Here is a 21,506-nt window from a genome sequence, read left to right as displayed (position 1 = left end):
AGGGAGGGGGAAAAATACTACCAAGAGGAAAATAAAGTTAATGATATTAAGATGGCCTATTAAATTATTTTACTTTTGGAGAGAGACCATATTTGTGAAATACAACTATCCGTTAGCATACAATTTTTAAATTTAAGAAAAGATAATCGAGAAAAAAATTGGTATGGGGGGGGGAATCACAATTTACTAAAACTAGTCCAGCGATTTAAAAATGGAAATTCGTATAGAGAAAAATCCTCTAGGACTTTGCATCCGGGAGAAAGAAAGAATCTGGCACCCCTGTGGGTTCACTTAGTTTCGTGTCAATTGCTTCACGTCCATTATGTAATGCTTTCCCCAGCTTTAAGTCTCTATGTTTAAGCTACCTTCAGGTATATAACAGAACTGCTACAAAATCAGTATCTGGCCATAACTTTCAAAAACAGCTCAAAAGATGTCATGCAGATATATCTGTATTCAGCAGAGGCTTAAAAAAAAAAAAATGTGCTGGTGTCATTACTTCTCCCCGGCTTCCTCCCCAGGTCTCCCATCCCTTCCTCCCCAGCATCTCCGGCCACGCGTTTTGCGGGCAGCTCCCGGCTGGATGCAGGGGAAGCGCGTCTTGACTGCAATGCAAACCCTGTCCCGGTCTGAACCAGGGAAGGCAGGCTCGGGCCCGGCCGGGGGTGTGAACGAAGGCTGCAGAGAAGGCTGCAGGAGAGCCAGCAGCGGGTGGGCAGGGGTGCCCCGAGAGGGCAGTCCGCAGTGCACGCGCACAATAAAACCCAATGCACAACTTCCCAGCCGCTCCTCTCGGCTCCCCAGCTTCCCAGAAAGGTGCGGCGTAGGCGTTAGCTGGAGCGGGCGCGGGCGCGCGGGTTCGGTTCTCCGCCGACAATTACATCAGTCCCTGTCCCTGCCCCAGCTTCCAACCCAGCAGCCGGGGCGCGGGGAGCATGCGGGCGGGAGAGCCGGGCGCCCGGAATTCCCCACCACGAGGGGGAGGGGAGGGCGGGGAGCGGGGACCATGACCCAGAAGCCCCCTCCCACCACGGCCGCGGGGCGGGATTGTCACCGCCACCTCCCGCTCTCCAGCCAGGGGAACCCCCGGAAGGCTACGATGCCTTGGGGGCCCAAAGCCGGGCTGCCCGGCCGCGCGTCCCTGAGGGTCCTCGGCCCTCCGGCCGCGCACAATGCCCCCGGGCCGCGGTGCGGGCACCGTCGTGCGGCTCCGGGTGTCCCCTCCGCAGCTAGGACACCTACCGGGAAGACGAGCAGCGGTGCACCCGATGGTGCGCTGGCAGCGACGGGAGGCGGGAGACGGCCCCGGCGGACGGCCCCGGCGGACGGGCGCGCGGGCCGGCCGGGGAGCCGAGGCGCGGGCGCCGCCTGCGTGGAGCCGCGGTCTCCTGCACCCACCGCGGCGGCGGCGGCGGCGGCGGCGGCGGCGTGCGCCTCCAGTGGTCCGCGGCGCCGCAGCCCCTCCTCTCCCACGGGCGGGGCGCGCTGGCGGGGCGGCGCTCCCGGCTCCCCGCCCCCGGCTCCCGCTGGCTGGCGGAGCTGGAGTGGAACCGCCGCTCGCCGGACCCGCTGGACACCTTCTCCGAGCCTCCCGGAGAGCCGCGAGCTGGGCGCGCCGATCCTCGGGACGCGCGGGGGTCTCACTGCCTGGGCTCACCCCCGGCCGGCCCCGGTGGGAACACCCCTGCTGTCCAGAGACCACAGCCGTGGAGCCCCTGACCCGGCAAACCCGGGCCCGAGCGCCGTAGAAACGGCCCGGTTCGCCCTAGCTCCAGCCAGCGGAGGTGGACCAGCCCTGGCTCGCACGGTTGGCCCAGATGGTCCCAGCGCTCGGGGCCCGGAGAGCAGCCGCTCGAGCACCGTGGGAGAGCGGATTCGGAAGAGAACAGCAGCCCGGTCACCTCCCCGGAGACGATGCCCAGCCCCTGTCTCGGGCCTTCATTCAGGTGATCAGTAAACAGACAGGACTGTTTGCCTGCTCCCAGTCGTCCCTGACACTCGCGAGCAAAAAGTTCTCAGGCCCGGAGAAACACCTCACTAGGACCCTTCCCACCCTCTTACATTCTTCTGCTCTTAAACCGCTCCCAGCCTGTGCCAGAGCTGGTTAACCTAAAGGCAAATATGCTAGGAAGGACGGGGTGATTTCTTCTCTAGATGGATGACTGAGGAAATATCCTAAGTATCTCAAGACATTTCTGTCATCACCATCTTCAGGCGGAAAAATCCCGAGAACACGGATTGTCACAGGAGCTACTACAGATGCGGCGCTGGAGTGCTTTGTGGGCTCTCTGGGGTTCCGGACTGGATGAAGGAGGGTAGCGACGCCTTTAAAATTTAAGATAGTGCTACTCATAGAGGCAATTCTGATGGCATTTCACCGTTCTCTGTGCTGATTTAAAAACAAAAACAAAAACACCTTGTTTTGCTATGAAACATAATCATATATACTCATTCTCGCACAATTACTCTTGACTCTCCAATCTCACTTTCTGGTTTCGCAACTTCCACCCTAACATCATTCTCATATCCTCCTATCAAAAAATAATAGATGCTGGACGCTGTGACGTGTCAGTTTCACCTCAACTCCTTCCCTATGAAGAAATTCTCCTCAAGGGGACAACTGGGGTGCTGACCTTCACTTGACCATCACCAAATTTTCACCCCTTTCATCTGGATTTTATTGATAGAAACTCTACTGAAACGGCTCTCGCTCTCTCTTAAGAAAAAAAAGGTAAATCCCATATATAAGAAAATACAAGTGTGAAAGGAGGTGAGAGAGCACACACAGAGTAGTTAGCCTAAAGAAATGCTCAAATATTTTAAGGGAACCTCTAGTAGCAGAGAACCATAAACTATTAGGGAGGGTAAAGGGACTCAGTTCAGTTCAGTTGCTCAGTCGTGTCCGACTCTTTGCGACCCCATGAATCAATCGCAGCACGCCAGGCCTCCCCGTCCATCACCAACTCCCGGAGTTCACTCAGACTCATGTCCATTGAGTCAGTGATGCCATCCAGCCATCTCATCCTCTGTCGTCCCCTTCTCCTGCCCCCAATCCCTCCCAGCATCAGAGTCTTTTCCAGTGAGTCAACTCTTCACATGAGGTGGCCAGAGTACTGGAGTTTCAGCTTCAGCATCATTCCTTCCAAAGAAATCCCAGGGCTGATCTCCTTCAGAATGGACTGGTTGGATCTCCTTGCAGTCCAAGGGACTCTCAAGAGTCTTCTCCAACACCACAGTTCAAAAGCATCAATTCTGTGCTCAGCCTTCTTCACAGTCCAACTCTCACATCCATACATGACCACTGGAAAAACCATAGCCTTGACTAGACGGACCTTTGTTGGCAAAGTAATACCTCTGCTTTTCAATCACACCCTAAATCTCATGTTTTACCTTAAGAACACTTGTATGCTTTCAACCTATTCCATAGTATCTCTGTTGTATTATTTTATTTAGTTAGTTATTGGCAGCTGCGCAGCTTGTGGGATCTTAGTTCCTGGACCCTCAGCAGTGAAAACACAGAGTCCTAACCACTGAACTGTCAGGGGATTTCTCGTTTAATTATTTAAAAATAGGTTTTAAATATTAGGGGGCAAGTCTCCTACATGTCTTATTGAATAATGATCAAATAAGCTCTGAGGGCACTATACCCATCCATTTGGAGATATGGGTGTAATGAAGAGAGCTGACATGGAATAATACAAAGGCAGGTTTTCCAGTCTGTGTATCACAATATTTTGAAAACTTAGACTGGCATATATATGTAAATATGAATAATAGGCTTTTCACTGCTTTCTGAGCAATGACAGGGTTATTGCTCAGAAGTTGCCAGAAAGCAATGTTTTCGTTAAGTGTACTCTTGTTGAGAGATTAGGTCACAAGTCATATGTTGGCAAAAAGGATCTCTGTTTCCTGATTCAGTCCTTCAGTTTGTCTCAGAAATACTTGTTCACAGACTTTTTCAATGAAAGAAGATAAAGATATTCTTAAATACTTCTATTAACGCCATAATTTCAGGATACGGAAATAAACTGGAATCATAGCCCTCACCATCAATTCTTTTCCTATCACTCTCACACTTTATTTTCTTTGCCATTTTTCTACATGTATAATTTTAGCTGGGATTTCTTAGGCATACTGAAAAGCTAATGCTTCAGTGAAAGATGCTATCCCAGGGCATCAAGAGTGAGGGAAAAAAACATGTGCAACAAAGAACAGGAAGCAAATACATGGTGGTGTATTGCCAACCTGGTCTGTGCTTCATGACCCTGAGGAGATGCAGCCAGTTCCTTGGCCACGTGATGTGTCTATGAACAGTTCAGTTCAGTTGCTCAGTCATGGCCAACTCTTTGCAACTCCATGGACTGCAGTACGCCACGACTCCCTGTCTGTCACCAGCTCCCGGAGCTTCATCAAACTCATGTCCATTGAATCAATAATGCCACCCAACCATCTTATCTTCCATCCCTTCTCCTCCTGCCTTCAATCTTTCCCAGCATCAGGGTCTTTCCCAGGGAGTCAGTTCTTCCCATCAGGTGGCCAAAGCAGGCTCTATAGAAAATATGTGTGGGAGCTGTCTGTTAAAGCAAGGACCAAAAAAGAAATTTACCTGCAAGCTCCCTCCCAATTCCTGTCCCCAACTGGTCAAAAGTTATCCGGCTGGTGGTTAATCCTCCCAGCTTCCAAGTTGAGTCATCTGATCCATTTGGTAAAAAGAAACAAACCCCATCCTCTGCAGCCATGGTATGGTATTTCTGCAGGAGTGCTCTATAGGCAAATTGATTATTCTGGAAACTCGTAGGTTTGTGTTTGTCTGGGTGGAGAAAGCTGAAGTTGCCTGAGGTTTGAGTTTCATTTAAACAGAAGTGAAGCAGCAGCCATTCAACTCTGAAGTTGTAATTGGTTAGATGTGGCAAAAGACAAACGTCTGGATGTAAGAAAGTTCTTGTTCTCACTCTTTTCTGTCCTGTGTTCTCCTTGGCCAAACAACTGTGACAGCAGTCAGGCTAATGGGCTCTTCACAGAGACTCAGATGTGGGAATCACCAAGACCCCACCACTTTTCCATAGACACCTATACTGGCCGTCCATGTGGTCCTGCCACAGCAGCTGAATGTGCCTCGCTTCCAGTCTTCCCTACAAGCTCAGACTCCTTTGCTAATGTCAGGGCTGGGTCTCTGATCTTTCAACAATCACTTTTCAGTCTCATAATTACCCACCTCTTCCCACAAGTACGGAAGTCTAATTCTTTAACATTCTCAGAGGGCTTCTGCTTCCCTGATCGAACCACATTGTTGAGGGCTTAAACCGGTGGCTGCTCTGCTCCATGAGTCTCTGGGGGTGGTGGGGAGGGTGGCAGCTGAAGCAGTTGAGGCATATCTCAGAGACCCGGAGAAATGTGAGGCCAAGAGAAGCTGGGGAGGTACTCTCGCCGTGTCCTATATAAGCAACACTAATATTTATAATTTGCTTAGTGTTTGTTCGTTAAGAGTGTTCAGCCTTGAAAATATTTTTAGTATTGCTAAATTATTCACTACTTTTATACTAAATTAACCTAATTTAGTGAATCACTCCCACATTATCAAAACGAACAATGGCTCATTTTACCTTTGTTAAAACATCATTTTGGTTCCTTGAATGCAAAACAATAAATCAATTCTCAGTTAGAAAATTATGACTAGTCTCTTTCCCCAGCTATGGAAGCATCCTATCCATGTATAAAGTTGAGCATAAAGATGAGCAATCCCTTTGTAATTCACTCTTTGTAGAGTAAGGGTTTTTTTGTTTGTTTTGTTTTTTACAAATTTACTGTTTTACAATACAAAAAGAACATAGTGAGAAAATCAAAAGGCAAACTCTTGGAAATAATGAATTCTTGCAGAAAGGGTGCTTCTTGTGCTTCTAGGGTGAGGGGCTTTGATCTATCCTTACCTGAAATTTGTTTGTCTGTCAAACTTGGTGCTGCTTTTGAATATGTGCATACACTTGCCCACACCTTCAATTTCTACAAAGTTTCATAAAAATCAATGCATCATTGAAACTTTATTAGTAAGAATATTGCTATCAAGAACTCCTATGTGGAATATAGTGAATATTTTATAATAATTACAAATGCAGTATAACCTTTAAAAATTGCGAATCATTATATCATCCATCTCTAAGGCAATGGCAACCCACTCCAGTACTCTTGCCTGGAAAATCCCATGGATGGAGGAGCCTGGTAGGCTGCAGTCCATGGGGTCGCGAAGTCGGACACACCTGAGCGACTTCACTTTCACTTTTCACTTTCATGCATTGGAGAAGGAAATGGCAACCCACTCCAGTGTTCTTGCCTGGAGAATCCCAGGGACGGGGGACCCTGGTGGGCTACCGTCTATGGGATTGCACAGAGTCGGACACGACTGAAGTGACTTAGCAGCAGCAGCAGCAACTTATATATTATTGTATATCAACTATACTTCAATTAAAAAAAAGAACTGCTGTATAAACGTCTGACAAATTCAGAAGCTTAACCCCCATGTCCCAAACCCCAATTTAGTTCCAAACCCTCCTTCCCCACGTTGTTGTGATCTGCTCAGATGACTTGCTGATCCAGACCACAGAATATTATCTCCACTTCAGAGTGAACCATTCATTCAGAGTGCTTATCAGATGCCTAAAAAGGACTGAGAATTGGATTTTGTTGAGATTATAAGTTGTAGGGGTTGAGGTGGTTTTGGTACCGGCTTCGTTCATTTAATTTAATAAGTATTTATTGAGTGTCTGCTGTTTGTTAGCCATTATTTTTGGTGCTTGAGATATGAGTGAGCAAGACATAGAGCCTGCCCTCATACAGCTTACATTCCAGCGGAGGGAGACAGACAATCAACTATAGACCAAATAGATTAGTAAGTTGCATGATGTATTAGGAAGCCATCAAGTGATATGAGCACATTAAGACAGACGGAGGTGGGCAGCCAAGTCGCTGTACAGTAAGCTCCCCACATAGGAATCCTCAAGTTGAGAATTTTCAAACATGCAAACGTGCTACTACCAAGACATCACTGGATCATTTTTTCACCCCCAAGAGGGTACATAGAATTGAATCCAGCAAGTACCAGAACCGTGCCATCTGCGTCAGGCATGAGTGGAACTGCAGCTTGCCCTGCCTCCTGCTGAGGTCCTTTAGCTCTGCCATCTCCTACTTCCTCTCCCTCCTCCAGCCTGTAACTTCCTTCATGTTCCCTTGATGCCAGCCCTGGTATGCCAGCTGTTGTACTGCACTACTGTACTTTTCAAAGTATGGTACTGTAGGATAAAAAATGTTTTCTTTATTTTTTGTGGGTTTTTTTAAATGTATTATTTGTGTGGAAAGTAGTATAAGCCTATTACACTACAGTACTATGTAGCTGACTGTGTTAATTGGGTATCTAGGCTAACTTTCACTTTCACTTTTCACTTTCATGCATTGGAGAAGGAAATGGCAACCCACTCCAGTGTTCTTGCCTGGAGAATCCCAGGGACAGGGGAGCCTGGCGGGCTGCCGTCTATGGGGTTGCACAGAGTCGGACACGACTGAAGCGACTTAGCAGCAGCAGCAGGCTAACTTTATTGGACTTATGAGCACACTCCTGGAAGGAGACTCATTCATATGTAAGTGACTTATTATATTAAAGATAGTCAGTCTAGGTCTCATCGAGTAGATGGCATTTGAGGAAAGACTTGAAGGGGATGAGGAAGTTAGTCTCGCAGATGTATGGGCATGGGAGGTTCCCATCCCAGTCAGAGACCAGCCACTACAAAACCTTGGGAGTGGCCATGCCTGGTATGTTCCAGAAAGGACAAGGAGGCCAGAGTGCCTGGAACAGGATGAGTGTGGGAGTATGAGGAGAGAGAGGTAATGGGGCCTGAATCACAGAGGGTCTGTAGGCCACTGTGAGCACTTTGGTTTTATTCTGAGAGAGATGGGTGCCAATCACAGGTGTATGCAGTGGAGTGAAATGATTTGACTTGTTTTAAGAGCTGCTCTGGCTGCTGTGTCAAGAATCGGTGCTAGGGGGCAAGGTTGTAAGCAGGGGGGAAGCTGTGCCATCATTCAAGTGAATGATAAAGTGGATCAGGCCAGAAGGTAAGAAGGGGTTGAATTTCACCTGCATTTTAAAGGTAGAGCTGACTGGATATTTTGATGGATTGGATTGTACTTACTGATAAGTGTTTGCATGAGTTATGATTGACCTATTTCCATTGTACTCTTTATTTGTTAATGAGGCTGTGGGAGGAAACATGGGGTCCTGCTGTCTCCGGATATTGGGGCCTGCTGATCACTGGCTAAGATCGTAATGCTTGAGAGTGACTGTTACCAGCACTCATACCACTTCCTGCCCAGCAACACAGCAGGACTCCACTCACCGGGCTTTCGTAAAACACACACACAAACACAGATGCTCAAAACAGACTGTCGGGCATAAACACGACAGACCCGTCAGGAGCACAAAAATTTAAAATGAAGTCTCCCTCCAAAATTGTTGAATAAAATCAGCAAAAGGGAATCCAGTTTGCTTCATAGCCAAGGGCCTAATTTGAAAAACAAGACTTTCCTATAATTGAACTCAGACCCAGAACATACTTTCTCAGCCCACAGGCCCTTTGGGAGGACTCAATCCTAATAAAAGTGTCCTTGTTATTATTTGAGGGCTCCCTCCTCTCCAGAGGGGCAAAGGGAACTAACTCAACTTTCCTGATGGACACAGATGCTAAGGAAGTTGAAAGTTCCCTAAGGATAATTAGCATAGTGATGGATGCTGCTAAACTGAGACACTTGATATCCTTCCAGTTCTCTGAGAGGGTCATTTCTCAGTGTTTATCTCTAGATTTTCTTCTATTACAAAGAATAGGGCATGTGCCAAAAGTGTGGTGAGATAATTTAGGCAGTGCCCAGACATGTATTTTAAAGCAATTGAATTACAGAGTTAGTATTGCTTTTTTTCTCTTCTTTTTTGGGGGAGGATTTGCCTCAAGAAGCAAGACTCAATTTGGTGCTTATATGTTTTTAATATCTCCCTGTAACACTTGAAAATGTCCGATTTTAACAAACAGCAAGCAGACCCCAGGCTCACAGCCTTTGGTCTTGGTAGGATGGTTCCAGAATTTTATGTTTGTTGATTTTCACTACACTTAATTTTAGAGTTATATTCTGTTTGTAGCTTGTGATATAAAGTTTGTTCATAAAATGCATTCATTTAAGAATATTTTTAAAAGAAAGTCTATTTAAAACATACTAGATAACAAATACTGTAGATGGTACATCAGTATGCCTCTCCCAAAAGTCAGAAAAGTAGTAAGATAACAACTGAAAATTGAGCAAAAAAAAAACAAAAACAAACAGTAAATTGGAAAGAGAAAAGTCAGGAAGGCTGAGATTCTAAGCCCAGTCTTTCGTAGCTTTTTGACTTTGAACATGTTTCTGAACCTCTAAGTTTTGGGTTCTTTTTTTTTTATAAAAACATTTCCCAAACCTAGTAAGGTTGTTGTAAGGGTTATGACAGTAACATTTTCCAAGAGCTTCCTATATAGAAGGCTCTAGGCAAATATCACTTGGGTTATCTCTGTTTTCCGAAATTCTTCCTTGGAGGTGAATCACAGCGTCATGCTTTTCCTGAAGCTTTTGCTGACCCCGCTAGATTTGGAAGTGATCGCAGTGTCCACCGAGCGCTTCCTGTGTTCTTCTCGCATTCAGCCGGACTTGCCTTGTTCCCTCTGTCCTCGGCCTGCTGACGACCACGCGGAGGCCTTGGACTTACCGGTGCACAGCCTGAGAATCTGTACGCACAGAAGGTATTGTCCCTAATCACAACCTAACACATAATATGACCTACAATTTTCCAAATGTATGTGGATGCTCTTGTGGTTAATAAAACAGAATTCATTTAAAAGTATGACTAAGATCATAGTAGGTTTTAGTTATGATGGTTTTCTTCTCAATGAATAGTATACTAATTAGCCCACGATTTTTTCTTTGCTTGCTTTTACAGCAATATTGAGTCTTTGCACTGAAAGTAGTAGGAAACACTAGATTAAATGGTCATCAAAAGCATTATTTGCCCTTGGCTTATGCTGTCAAAGCTGGTGTCAAGATAGATTTACATTGGTAAGATTCTTAAGATTGTACCATAATATCAAACTAGCTCATGAGATGTAAGTATGTCTTACCTGATATACAATACAGAAAAAAAGAGCTATGTAGTAGTGTTAGGTGTAAGGGCAGTACCAGCAGCAGCAGTATGTATTGCTACACAGATTACATGGCTTTATTCAGATATAACATTTCATTTTCTCATTACATGGCCACTTTGTGAAATACACAGGTAAGGTTTTGATTTGACATAACAGGAAACTGAGGCACTGAGATTGTGACTTGCCCACTGTCACATTGATTAATGGAAACTCTAGAACTCTGTTCTTGGCCTTGAGCATCTTTCCATTCCCTGGGTGAGGTACACTGTCCTAGAGACCTGGGAAGGTATACAAATGGAGGCCTGACGCCATATGTGTTAAATAGAAATAATCAAAGGTTGTAAATCAAACAAACAGTTTAATGAAATATTTTCTGGTCTACCTTGACAACTGTTTTGTTGTGACTATCTAGAAGGTATTCAGAATTTTCAAATTCTTTAGTTCTAACCAGATGACTTGGCAGTGCATGAAGATACACCCAGGCTGGCACCTGTGTCCTGCTCCTCTTCTCTCCCTGCTTCGAGCTCTCACCCATTCTGAGAGGGTCTTCATGCTCACGCAGGAGGACAATCCAGCCCCCACATCTAAGCTCTGTCCTTACTTCTCTCAAGCAGCTGCTCCTTGGCACCAGGGTCCTGATAATCCAGAGTGTGGTGTAGAAGAGGGGCAAAGGCTCTGGTGGGCATGCCAGCTGGGTCCTGCACATCCTGTGCCTCAAGGGGAGCATGTGGCTGAAGGAGGATGACAAAGGACCTCTAAAGTACGAGGTCCAGAGCTACGGCTGCCTCAGCTAACACAAGGACAGTTCTGAACTGTACATATATTTACTGTTCAACCGTTAAGCATTTCCTGGCAAGAAAAACCTGTCAAATCAGTTCCTCATAGATATGAAACCTCACAATCTTCTTACTTTATTATTAAGCTCTATTCCATAATTATAAGACTGTAAAAATATTCAAGTCACTACCTATGTCTTAACTTCCAAAACAAAAACTATTGTTTTATATTGGTTTGGAGATATTAATAAACAGTGGTAGTCAAATTCATCAACATAGAAGAAATCAATATTTACAGAAAGGAAATTAGAAGTAATTCATAAGATCTAGATTTCTTTTTTCAAACCCTAAGTCACAAACTAAACAGATGGAGACCAATTTCCCTTTAGGGACAGGAGCCTTGATATCTGAAGGCTAAATGTATGTAGATGAGTGAAACAATATACCCTACTGCCCAGGCTTTTATTGAAGAGGCCGAGAAGTAAAAGTCAAGACTGGGGGGAGGGCCTGGGTCTGTCTCACAGAGATACTTCCCTAGTTCAGTTCAGTGTCTCCATTGTGTCCGACTCTTTGCAACCCCATGGACTGCAGCACGCCAGGTTGCCCTGTCCATCATCAACTCCCAGGGTGTTCTCATTTGGATTCCCTTGACTTATCCACACCTGACTCCCAGGAATTCTGGCCCAAACACAACATTCTCTTCTTTGGTTCCATTCAGCAGAGCTGTCACCCACTGACATTTCCAAAATATCTTCACTAGACAGTATGGGCAAAGTAAAGGAAATAACTAGACACAATTAGGAATAACTTAAATATGGCCTTACTTCTAGGATAAGGTTCCTGGTTCTGAATTAATGAACTATATTTTAACACCACAGGTTATCACTTTCCAGGAAGCTTTCCACAAGGACTTCTGCCTCTCTCTTGGCTGGGGCAGAGGGTAGGGGTGGGAGTTCTGCCTCCATTTCACCTTCCCAGCTCACCAGGAACAATTTAATCATTCATTTGTTTCTGTCCTGTGGATGAGCATCACATACACAGAAGCATATTCATAGATTCCTCTGGATTCCCTCACAGAGGCCCTGATTTCAGCTGGAAAGAAAAGTTTCTTGAAAAATTGAGGCTTTTGTTGATTTATTAATAGATAAACTTTACTGCTCAGCTCTCTCTGCAAAAGAAGAACTCAGAAGAGACCCTTTTCCCTTCCCCAATAGCAGGGCAATGAACTCATCCATTATCAGCTCTCAGGAGGATATACTGATCACAGAACAATGTGTGAGCATTAGCAGAAACACAGTGTAGCCCAAATGAGTGTTGCCTTAAAGTAGAAGAAAAGGGAATTATCTCAATCACTGCAGCCAGGGAAGACATTTAATATTACTATGAATAAAGTGTTATCAGTTCAGTTCAGTTGCTCAGTCGTGTCGGACTCTTTGCGACCCCATAAATCGCAGCACGCCAGGGCTCCCTGTCCATCACCAACTCCCGGAGTTCACTTAAACTCATGTCCATTGAGTCGGTGATGCCATCCAGCCATCTCATCCTCTGTCGTCCCCTTCTCCTCTTGCCCCCAATCCCTCCCAGCATCAGGGTCTTTTCCAATGAGTCAACTCTTTGCATGAGGTGGCCAAAGTACTGGAGTTTCAGTTTTAGCATCAGTCCTCCCAATGAACACCCAGAACTGATCTCCTTTAGGATGGACTGGTTGGACCTCCTTGCAGTCCAAGGGACTCTCAAGAGTATTCTCCAACACCACAGTTCAAAAGCATTAATTCTTCAGCGCTCAGCCTTCTTCACAGTCCAACTCTTACATCCATACATGAACACTGGAAAAACCATAGCCTTGACTAGATGGACCTTTGTTGGCAAGTGTTATAACGCCCCCCCCCCCCTTTTTTGACCAATCGGGATAGACTTTTAAAATGGAATACAGAATTGTGTTCGCAGCCGCCGCTCTGCCGCCGTCACTCTCCAACGCCAGTGCCGCCTCTAGCTTGCCAAGCTCCAGCCGAAGGAGAAGGTGGGTAAGTAAGGAGGTCTCTATACCATGGCTCATACAAAGCAGACTGCCCGCAAATCGACCAGTGGTAAAGCACCGAGGAAGCAACTCGCTGCAAAAGCCGCTCGCAAGAGTGCATCCTTTACTGGAGGGGTGAAGAAACCTCATCGTTACAGGCCTGGTACTGTGGCACTCCGTGAAATTAGACGTTATCGGAAGTCCACTGAACTTCTGATTCGCAAACTTCCCTTCCAGCGTCTGGTGGGGGAAATTGCTCAGGACTTCAAAACAAATTTGCGCTTCCAGAGTGCAGCTATTGGTGCTTTGCAGGAGGCAAGTGAGGCCTATCTGGTTGGCCTTTTTGAAGACACCAACCTGTGTGCTATCCATGCCAAACATGTAACAATTATGCCAAAAGACATCCAGCTAGCACGCCGCATACATGGAGAACATGCTTAAGAATCCACTATGATGGGAAACATTTCATTCTTTAAAAAAAAAAAAAATTCTCCTCTTCCTGTTATTGGTAGTTCTGAACGTTATTTTTTTTCCATGGGGTCAAAAGGTACCTAAGTATATGATTGCAAGTGGAAAACAGGGGACAGAAATCAGGTATTGGCAGTTTTTCCATTTTCATTTGTGTGTGAATTTTTAATATAAAGGTAGGGACATAAAGCATTAATGAAAGTCAAAATGTTTCAGTGAACAAGTTTCAGCAGTTCAACTTTATAACAATTATAAATAAACCTGTTAAATTTTTCTGGACAAAAAGTAAATAAATAAAAATAAAATGGAATACAATTTAGAACTGCACTTATCAATATAGTATGCGCTAGTCACACTCAGTTATTTAAATTTTTATCGACATTAATTAAAATTAAATAAAAAATTTAAATTGAATTCCACAATTGTATCAGCCATCTTGTAATGTTCAGTAGCCACATGTGGCTTATGGCTACTCTATTGTACAGCACAGAATGGATCATTTTCACCATCAAAGCAAGTTTTATAGGACAATGGTGATCCAGAAGGTATTCTTACCACTAAAAAGGAATAGAATTTAAAATGTTTTGCTTGGAACCACAGTCTTGGGCAGAACACAAAACACTCAGGAATAAGATTAAAAACTGAGGGCCTCAAACTTAGAAAAGGAAGGAAGCTTAGTTTTTTCTGTTTGTTTGTTTGTTTACTATCTGACAAGTTTCGGGACATTTTGGAACATTTTGGAAGGAAGCACAACTGATAAATAAGAAAAAAAAATCTACGCTGAAGTGAATTTTAAGGTGCATAAATGGGGAGCAATAATAAATATCCTGATGTCTGAAGTGGAGTCCAGTGCAGACCAATTTAGGGGCAATGGAGAAGAGAGAATTGCCAAAACCAGAAAATAGAGATTGAGACTAGAGCAAAAAAGATATTACTGTCTTAGTAGCCATATCTGACTAAGAGATCCAGCCAGTTCTTTAGGAGAAGGGACTCTATAAATTAATATCAGAACCCCAGGACCTGCCTTTTATAGTTGGCTACATATGATTTTGCTTAATTATTTCATAAAGTAGTATAAAGTGAAAAAAATGACACCTGATATCAGAGAGTGTTCAGGATGGTGGAAAATCAGATGAAGGATTTTCTTTATGAAAACTAAAGGAGTGAAAAAGTAAATAGAAAATATAAAGAAATTATAGAAAGCATATAGACCTGCTTTCGATGCTACCTGCCTCTAATTATTTTCTTTTAATTCACATTACCTTTAAATATATATTATCTATGTTGTATGGTTCAGGTATATAAGATTTCATTAATTCATTCATCTTTCTCAAGGTTTCTGTCTGAGAAATTGATTCTTTTGAGGACCAGCTATCACTAGTCATATTTTGGTTGCTCTTAAACCATTTATTTGGGCTTCCCTGCTGGCTCAGTAGTAAAGAATAAGCATGTAATGCAGGAGACCCAGGTTTGATCCCTGGGTCAGGAAGATCTCCTGGAGAAGGAAATGGCAACCCACTCCAGTATTCTTGCTTGGGAAATCCCCTGGACAGAAGTCTAGCAGGCTACAGTCCATGGGGTTCCCACGAGTCGGACACGACTTGGCAACTAAACAGCTACAAACCATTCATCTCCTATGCATTTGATAAGCCTGTTGCTATGGGATGATCAGGCACAGGTCTGCTCCAGAACTAGACCACTCTTGATGAAGGACCCAGAATTTGATTACGTGTGAGAAGCAGAAGAGCGTATATTTTCTTTTCTTAAATAATGAAATGAAGAATTATAAATAGATGTGTGTGTGTGCTCCATCACTTTAGTTGTGTCCAACTCTTTGTGACCCCATGGACTATAACCAGCCAAGCTCCTCTCATGGGATTCTCCAGGCAAGAATACTGGAGTGGGTTGCCATGCCCTCCTCCAGGAGATCTTCCAGACCCAGGGATTGAACTGCATCTCCTGCGTCTCCTGCATTTCAGGATGATTCTCTACTGCTGAGCCACCAGGGAAGCCCATATACATAGACACATGCTGTGCTATGCTTAGTCGCTCAGTTGTGTCCCACTCTTTGAGACCCCACTCTGTAGCCCACCAGGCTCCTCTGTCCATGGGGATTCTCCAGGCAAGAATACTGGACATATATGTACACAATTAATTTTGAAGCCACCCCCACTCCATGACGTAGCAAGTTTTATAATGTATTTTGAACGTTCTTATGACTTCCTTCCTCAGTTATAGGTAGAATTCAACAGAACTATTTTAGGCCGTTTCCTTCTCCAGGGAATCTTCCCAACCCAGGAATCGAACCTGGGTCTCCTGCATTGCAGGCAGATTCTTTACTGACTGAGCTACAAGGGAAGCCCATTCTCAGCCTACAGTGAAGTGAAAATACTGTACAAAGTTTAGTTTATAGCAGCCTAGGTGTCAAAGGGAGATAAGCGGAGTTTAAGAGAAGAAACACCAAATGTGTGCCTAGTTGCTGGTGGAGGACAGCCAACACAAGCGTCCATTTCCATCCACCCCACCACTTTCTCACTATTCATTAGTGCCCTCCTGCTCTTCATGTCTCTTTTTGTCCAGTCTGATTCTGGGCAACACCATGATAATTCTCCAGTAAAATACTGGTAACTTCCATTTCTGCACTGCTTTTTCTGATGGGCTAAATTCCAACCTTGTAAGAACCAAACTACCCTATTTTCTCTTGTCCTGCATCTGAGCAGCTGAACACTGATGAAGAAAATGACACAATGGCCTCACTTTATCTTCGGAATCTTAGTCCTCAAAAGCGCTCTTTATAGAATACAGCCATTACGCTACTTTCCTGATAGCTTTCTTTCTGTGGCTCTTGAAAATACTATTTCATGCTTTCTTCTCCCTGCTCAAATTTGCTGTCTCATGCCACTTCCAAACTTTCAGCTGACAATCTTACAACAGTCTTTGTTGAGAATATAGACATCATTGAACGGAAGCTTTGTGCTTTCCATTTTCAGCTTTCAACAAATGTGGATTCCTACCCCCCCCCCCAACCCCCATCAATGCCAAAACATGTTCTCTGGATCCCAGCTGCTCTAGAAACCTCACGGACTTTGCTCCTTGACTTACCCACTCTATCTCTCAAGTTATCAACCACTCCTTCTCCCTGGGATCATTTCCAACAATATAAAAACATGCCCTAGTGTCCATTCTAAAAAGCTTCCCTTGATCTTATCATCATCTCTCCAGCTACTGTACATTTCTCTATTAACCTTCACAGCAAAATTTCTCCACCTCTTTACTTCCTCTTCCCTCCACAGGACTCTTCAGTCTGGCTTCAGCTCTGCAGTCCACCCAAACTGCTCTTACTAAATACCATAGGTTGTTCTTAGTGACTTCCATGTGGTGAAATCCAACGCACACCTTTTTATTGACCTCTTACTGGACCTTTTAACTGCACTTTTCTCAACTTTCTCATGGTTTCCTCTTCTACCAACTTCTAAATGTTGGGGTTCTTTGAGCTTTCATCCAGGGTCCCAGGTGCTTCTCTTCTCTAGGTAATTCCTCCAGTCTAAATCTATTCTCCGAGTTATGAACATGGTTTTCCAAGTTCTTACTGAAACCTTTCCATTTAATGTTTCACAGGCAGTTCAATCTTAACATGTGTAGGACTGAACTCAATGAATTTTGTCCTATCAAACCTCTAGGGTTTTTCTTGTTGGTGAATGATACCACATTCCACTTGATTGCTCAAGTTAGAAACCTCACTTCTCATATCTAATTAATCATCAAATCCTGTTTCTATCTTTCAAATACACATAAGAAGTCAATGTGAGATTGCCATTTCTCTCTTCTCTCACTGGAAATCATGCAAAAATAAGAAGAAGAAAGAAAGAAAGGAGAAGAGAAAAAAGGAAGGAAGGAAGAAGGGAAGAAAAGAAGAGAGGAAGGGGGAAAGGAAGGAGAAAAAAAGAAAGCTAGAAAAAAATCACCAGCCATATTTCCCATTATACTAAGAAAATAGCTGAAATCCAAAAACCACACAAAAAAGGGAGGAGTAGTTCTCCCAAAGCAGCGGAGATCAGGCAGGGGTGCACTTAGAGAAAGCAGAGAGAAGGTCTATGAGTGTAAGTCTTAGAGGCGGCAAAGCTCATCTCTTAACGGTGACAGGTACATCTTCATTTCCCAAATTGAAAATCCTTGTTTATAATAGGAAGGACAAAGTACACATGTTGGTCATGGAAGTACAAGGATCTGTTTGGTTATGAGTAGCAGTGCAAGAGGATCTAAACAAGGAAATAATGTGACAAGCTATATTTACAGGAAGCAGTCTGTCTCTATGGCACAGCAGAAAAATGCATGGTGAAAATCCACTGCCTGAGTCCTCCAGCTGAGCAGAAGCATAAGTTAAACAAAATTACACAAACTTAAGGTTATAAAGACATTTAAGCTAGCCTATGACTGGCCCCACTCTTTCTACTACATGAACCTCTTGCAAATAGTGGCATAGGAAAAATTCAGCTGTTGCAGAGATAAGTAATCAAGAAGGAATATTCATAGTATCCATACATAGATACTACACAAAGAAAAAAAAAAGAGGGTTAATAAAGCACACTTACCAGAAAAATTTTCCACAGAGCTGCTGGAAATTATGATCAAACATTTTACTGTGAATCTTAAGAAGAGAATAAATGAATCTCCTCTATAAGTAAAAACCATAAAGCAGAGACAGAAGAGCTCATGAAACAGATATTAACACAACAGGGAGAAATGAGATGTGAACTGATAGGGTACATGGAAAAGTGGAAGGAAAAAGGTGTCCATTGTGAAAGCAGAAGGTGAAAACTACATGGGCCAATAGATCCTGGTGAAAATACAGAAAGGGACAAACTGGACGGAAATGAGGAAGCAAGCAACATGAAATGGAAATGAAAATAAATTTTAAAGGATTAGAAAGTAACGGCAGATCAACTGTATAGCACAAGGAACTCTACTCAATACTCTGTAATGACCTATCTGGAAAAGCAATCTAAAAAAGGTGTGGATATATATGTGTAACTGACTCATTTTGCTGTGCAGCAGAAACTAACACAACATTGTAAATCAACTATACTTCAATAAAAATATATAAAAAGAGTGTAATGGGAGATATAAAAGGCAAGCAAAGGAGAGCCAAATGTGTCATTGATGTCTGAGGAAAACAAACAAAAGTAAATAATAATTAAAGATATAATAATGGAAATTTTTCTTAAAATAATGCTTGAACCTACATCTTGAAAGGATCCAATATGTTCAAGGAGGAACTCACTCAAACATAGCCTACTAAAGTTGCTGAATATGAAAGATCAGTAAAAAAAAAAAATTGAGCTAGCTACAGACTTCTCCATAGCAATATAAATGCTAGAAAATCTTTAAGGAAAAAAAAGATGTAAGCCAAAGATGTTACCTAATTGTTGCTCAAGTGTAAAAACATAAAGCAAAGTTTTAAGCATGCATATTGTTCCCTTGAGCCCTACTTAATGTTTCGATCTGATGACAGGTTAAACAAGAGATGACCTGAGAAACTGCTACAGAGGGTTGGCGGGGAGCAATGGCTATATTTATCTAAGAATAAAACAGAACAGGGATCAGGGTGACAGAGCGAAAGGTAAAGCTTATATGCCTGACAATGCAAAAGTGAAAAACTAATAAGGGTTACCAGGGGCAAGGGGAAAGAAAGTAAATTGCACATAAATATGTTAATTTCCTTATTTTTAATAGCTGAAAGTCAATTATAAATAAAAATTTTAAAATATGCAGTAGAAAAGGAGTAGGAGGTGGAAGAGAAAATATTAATCAATGCTTACAGTAGGAAAATAGTAGACATGTCTGATGAAGAGAGGATTATAAAGTTGTAATTGAGAAGAGAACAACTAGAGCAATATCAATTTTCTATTTAGCATAAGAAATACACAAGGGAAAAAAATCAAAGAACACTGACTACTAGTTACATCATCTTAAAAATATAAAACAATTACAAAATAACATGAAAAAACTGAAACCAAATGTCTGTCCAGTCAGTGAATACACGTGGGTTAAACTCACCTATTTTCAAAAACGGATATTTTGTTTGTATCACAAAGTGAATTCAGTGCTGAATTCAAGAGATATACCTAAAACAAAGTAATTCAGTAAGGGTATAAAAAAAAAAAAGGTGAGCCAAAGTAAATTGGGCAAATACAAAGAAAAAGAAAGCAGAGATTGTGATCTTATAGCAGACGAGGTTGGATTCAGGGGGAAATCTATTAAAAGAAAAAAGTAGGGCTCTTTATAGCATTCAAGAGTACAATTCACTAGAAAATATGAATAATGTATATCTATTATTAAATAAAATAGCATTAACATTCATAAAGCAAAAATCCAAGGTGATGCAATAAGAAACAGAAATGCATCAATGAAGGGAAATTAGTCACTTCAGCCCACAATAGATCACGAAGACAAAAAATAAGTAAAATTTAATAAATAATATAGTGAGTAAGACAGTCCTTATTGTTAAAACAGAGAATATATCTTCAAGTTTCCAAAAGAAATTTATAAAAATTGACCATGGAATAAGCCATAAAGAAAATTTCTACAAATTGTGGCAAGGAAAAATGTGAACAATATTCTCCAGTCACAATACAGTAAGAATAGAAATTAATAGCAAAACCAGATTACATCAAGTTTCTACCATTATTACCTAGAAACTTGAAAAGCAGTCTCTCTCAACTCGGGTGATACATGAAATTCAAATTAAAATTGGAGACTATATAGGAAATAAGGACAATGAAAAACTAGAACCAATGAGTTACAGGTAAAGTACTGCACAGCGGTATCTTATAGGACTTCTAATAAGAAGGAAAGAATAAACATATATGAGTTAATAAGTTATACAGTAAATCACAAATTAGTCTTAAGGAAAGAGAAAAAAATGAATAGAGATAAAACAGAAATCAATAAGTTAGAAAAGTTTAAAGTAGTGAAACTAATAAATACATACAAAAACTACCTTTTAAGAAAAACACAGTAACAATATAGCATAAACTTAAAAAATCACAACAAGGAAATGTAGAAAGCACAAATACACAGAATAAGAAACAAAAAGGGAGAAATAATCACTTAGGCAAAGGAAATGAAAAGAATCATGGGACTGCACTTAATCCTGTCACAGATAACTGTATCTATGAATATACAGTTGGACACAGGGATGCAGAAATGAACAGACACTTGAAACTAGCTATAGGCCTCGTTTTAACAATACCTTATTTATGGTATTATTTAGGTGTACTATAATGTATATATAATTGCCCCAAATTGACTCCAGAAGAGATAAAATGTCTGCCTGGAATGCAGGAGACCAGGGTTCGATCCCTGGGTCGGGAAGATCCCCTGGAGAAAGAAATGGCAACCCACTCCAGTACTCTTGCCTGGAGAATTCCATGGAGGGAGGAGCCTGGTAGGCTACAGTCCATGGGGCCGCAAAGTGTGAGCGACTTCACTTTCACTTTCACTTTATCACAGAAGGAAAATGTTGTGTAAAACCTAATCCGTTTTCCTTTCTCTTGGTGAAAAACATCAGGCCCAGAAGTTTCACATGAAATGCACAGGGGAACAGATAATTCTGTTATTTAAAGTGCTTCAGAGCATATTAAAAGAAGAAAACCCCTTAAATTATTTTAATGAACCCTAATAACTTTTTAAAAAGTGCAAACCAAATTCACTTATGACTATGACTGTAAAATTCCTTTAAAAAATTGTAAGAAGAATTCAGTATCACACTGAGACTACAATATATCAGACCAAGTAAAATTTAATCTAAAAAAATATACGGATAATGCAATATTAGGAAATTTAATATAGAATAATTTATTATATCAATAGATGTAATGAGAAAATAATTTTCATATATGCTATTAAGATATTTGATAATGTTCAATATTTATTATTGGTTTAAGAAAATAAACCTCTCAACCACATAGGATTAGGAGAAAACTTGCTTGACATGATAAGATACTCATACCTAAACCCTAAAAACCAGCACTATGC

General features: G+C 42.3%; 2 protein-coding genes across 8 annotated transcripts in view; one reads left to right on the top strand and one right to left on the bottom strand.

Moving 5' to 3' along the window:
- The window catches only part of OSBPL6 (oxysterol binding protein like 6), a 223,533-nt gene extending 222,258 nt beyond the window's left edge, over positions 1-1,275 (bottom strand). For 3 of the 7 annotated variants that reach the window (XM_018065144.1, XM_018065146.1, XM_018065136.1), the window contains exon 1: positions 1,243-1,270. The gene's annotated coding sequence lies outside the window, so the exon portion shown is untranslated. Of the gene's footprint in view, positions 1-1,242 lie in introns of all 7 variants that reach the window. The other 4 variants (XM_018065150.1, XM_018065127.1, XM_018065156.1 and 1 more) reach the window with 4 other exon arrangements.
- Positions 13,017-13,742, top strand: LOC102175252 (histone H3.3-like). Its single transcript, XM_013968623.2, has one exon. The coding sequence runs from the start codon at positions 13,032-13,034 to the stop codon at positions 13,440-13,442; it is 411 nt and encodes a 136-aa protein (XP_013824077.1). The 5' UTR covers positions 13,017-13,031; the 3' UTR covers positions 13,443-13,742.

Source organism: Capra hircus, chromosome 2 (assembly GCF_001704415.2).
Source record: "Capra hircus breed San Clemente chromosome 2, ASM170441v1, whole genome shotgun sequence".
Taxonomy (NCBI): Eukaryota; Metazoa; Chordata; class Mammalia; order Artiodactyla; family Bovidae; genus Capra; species Capra hircus.
This window is presented reverse-complemented; position numbering and strand designations above follow the sequence as displayed.

What these genes read in the sequence shown, in the direction of transcription:
- LOC102175252 (XM_013968623.2), top strand. Translation starts at nt 13,032, where the DNA reads ATGGCTCATACAAAGCAGACTGCCCGCAAATCGACCAGTGGTAAAGCA.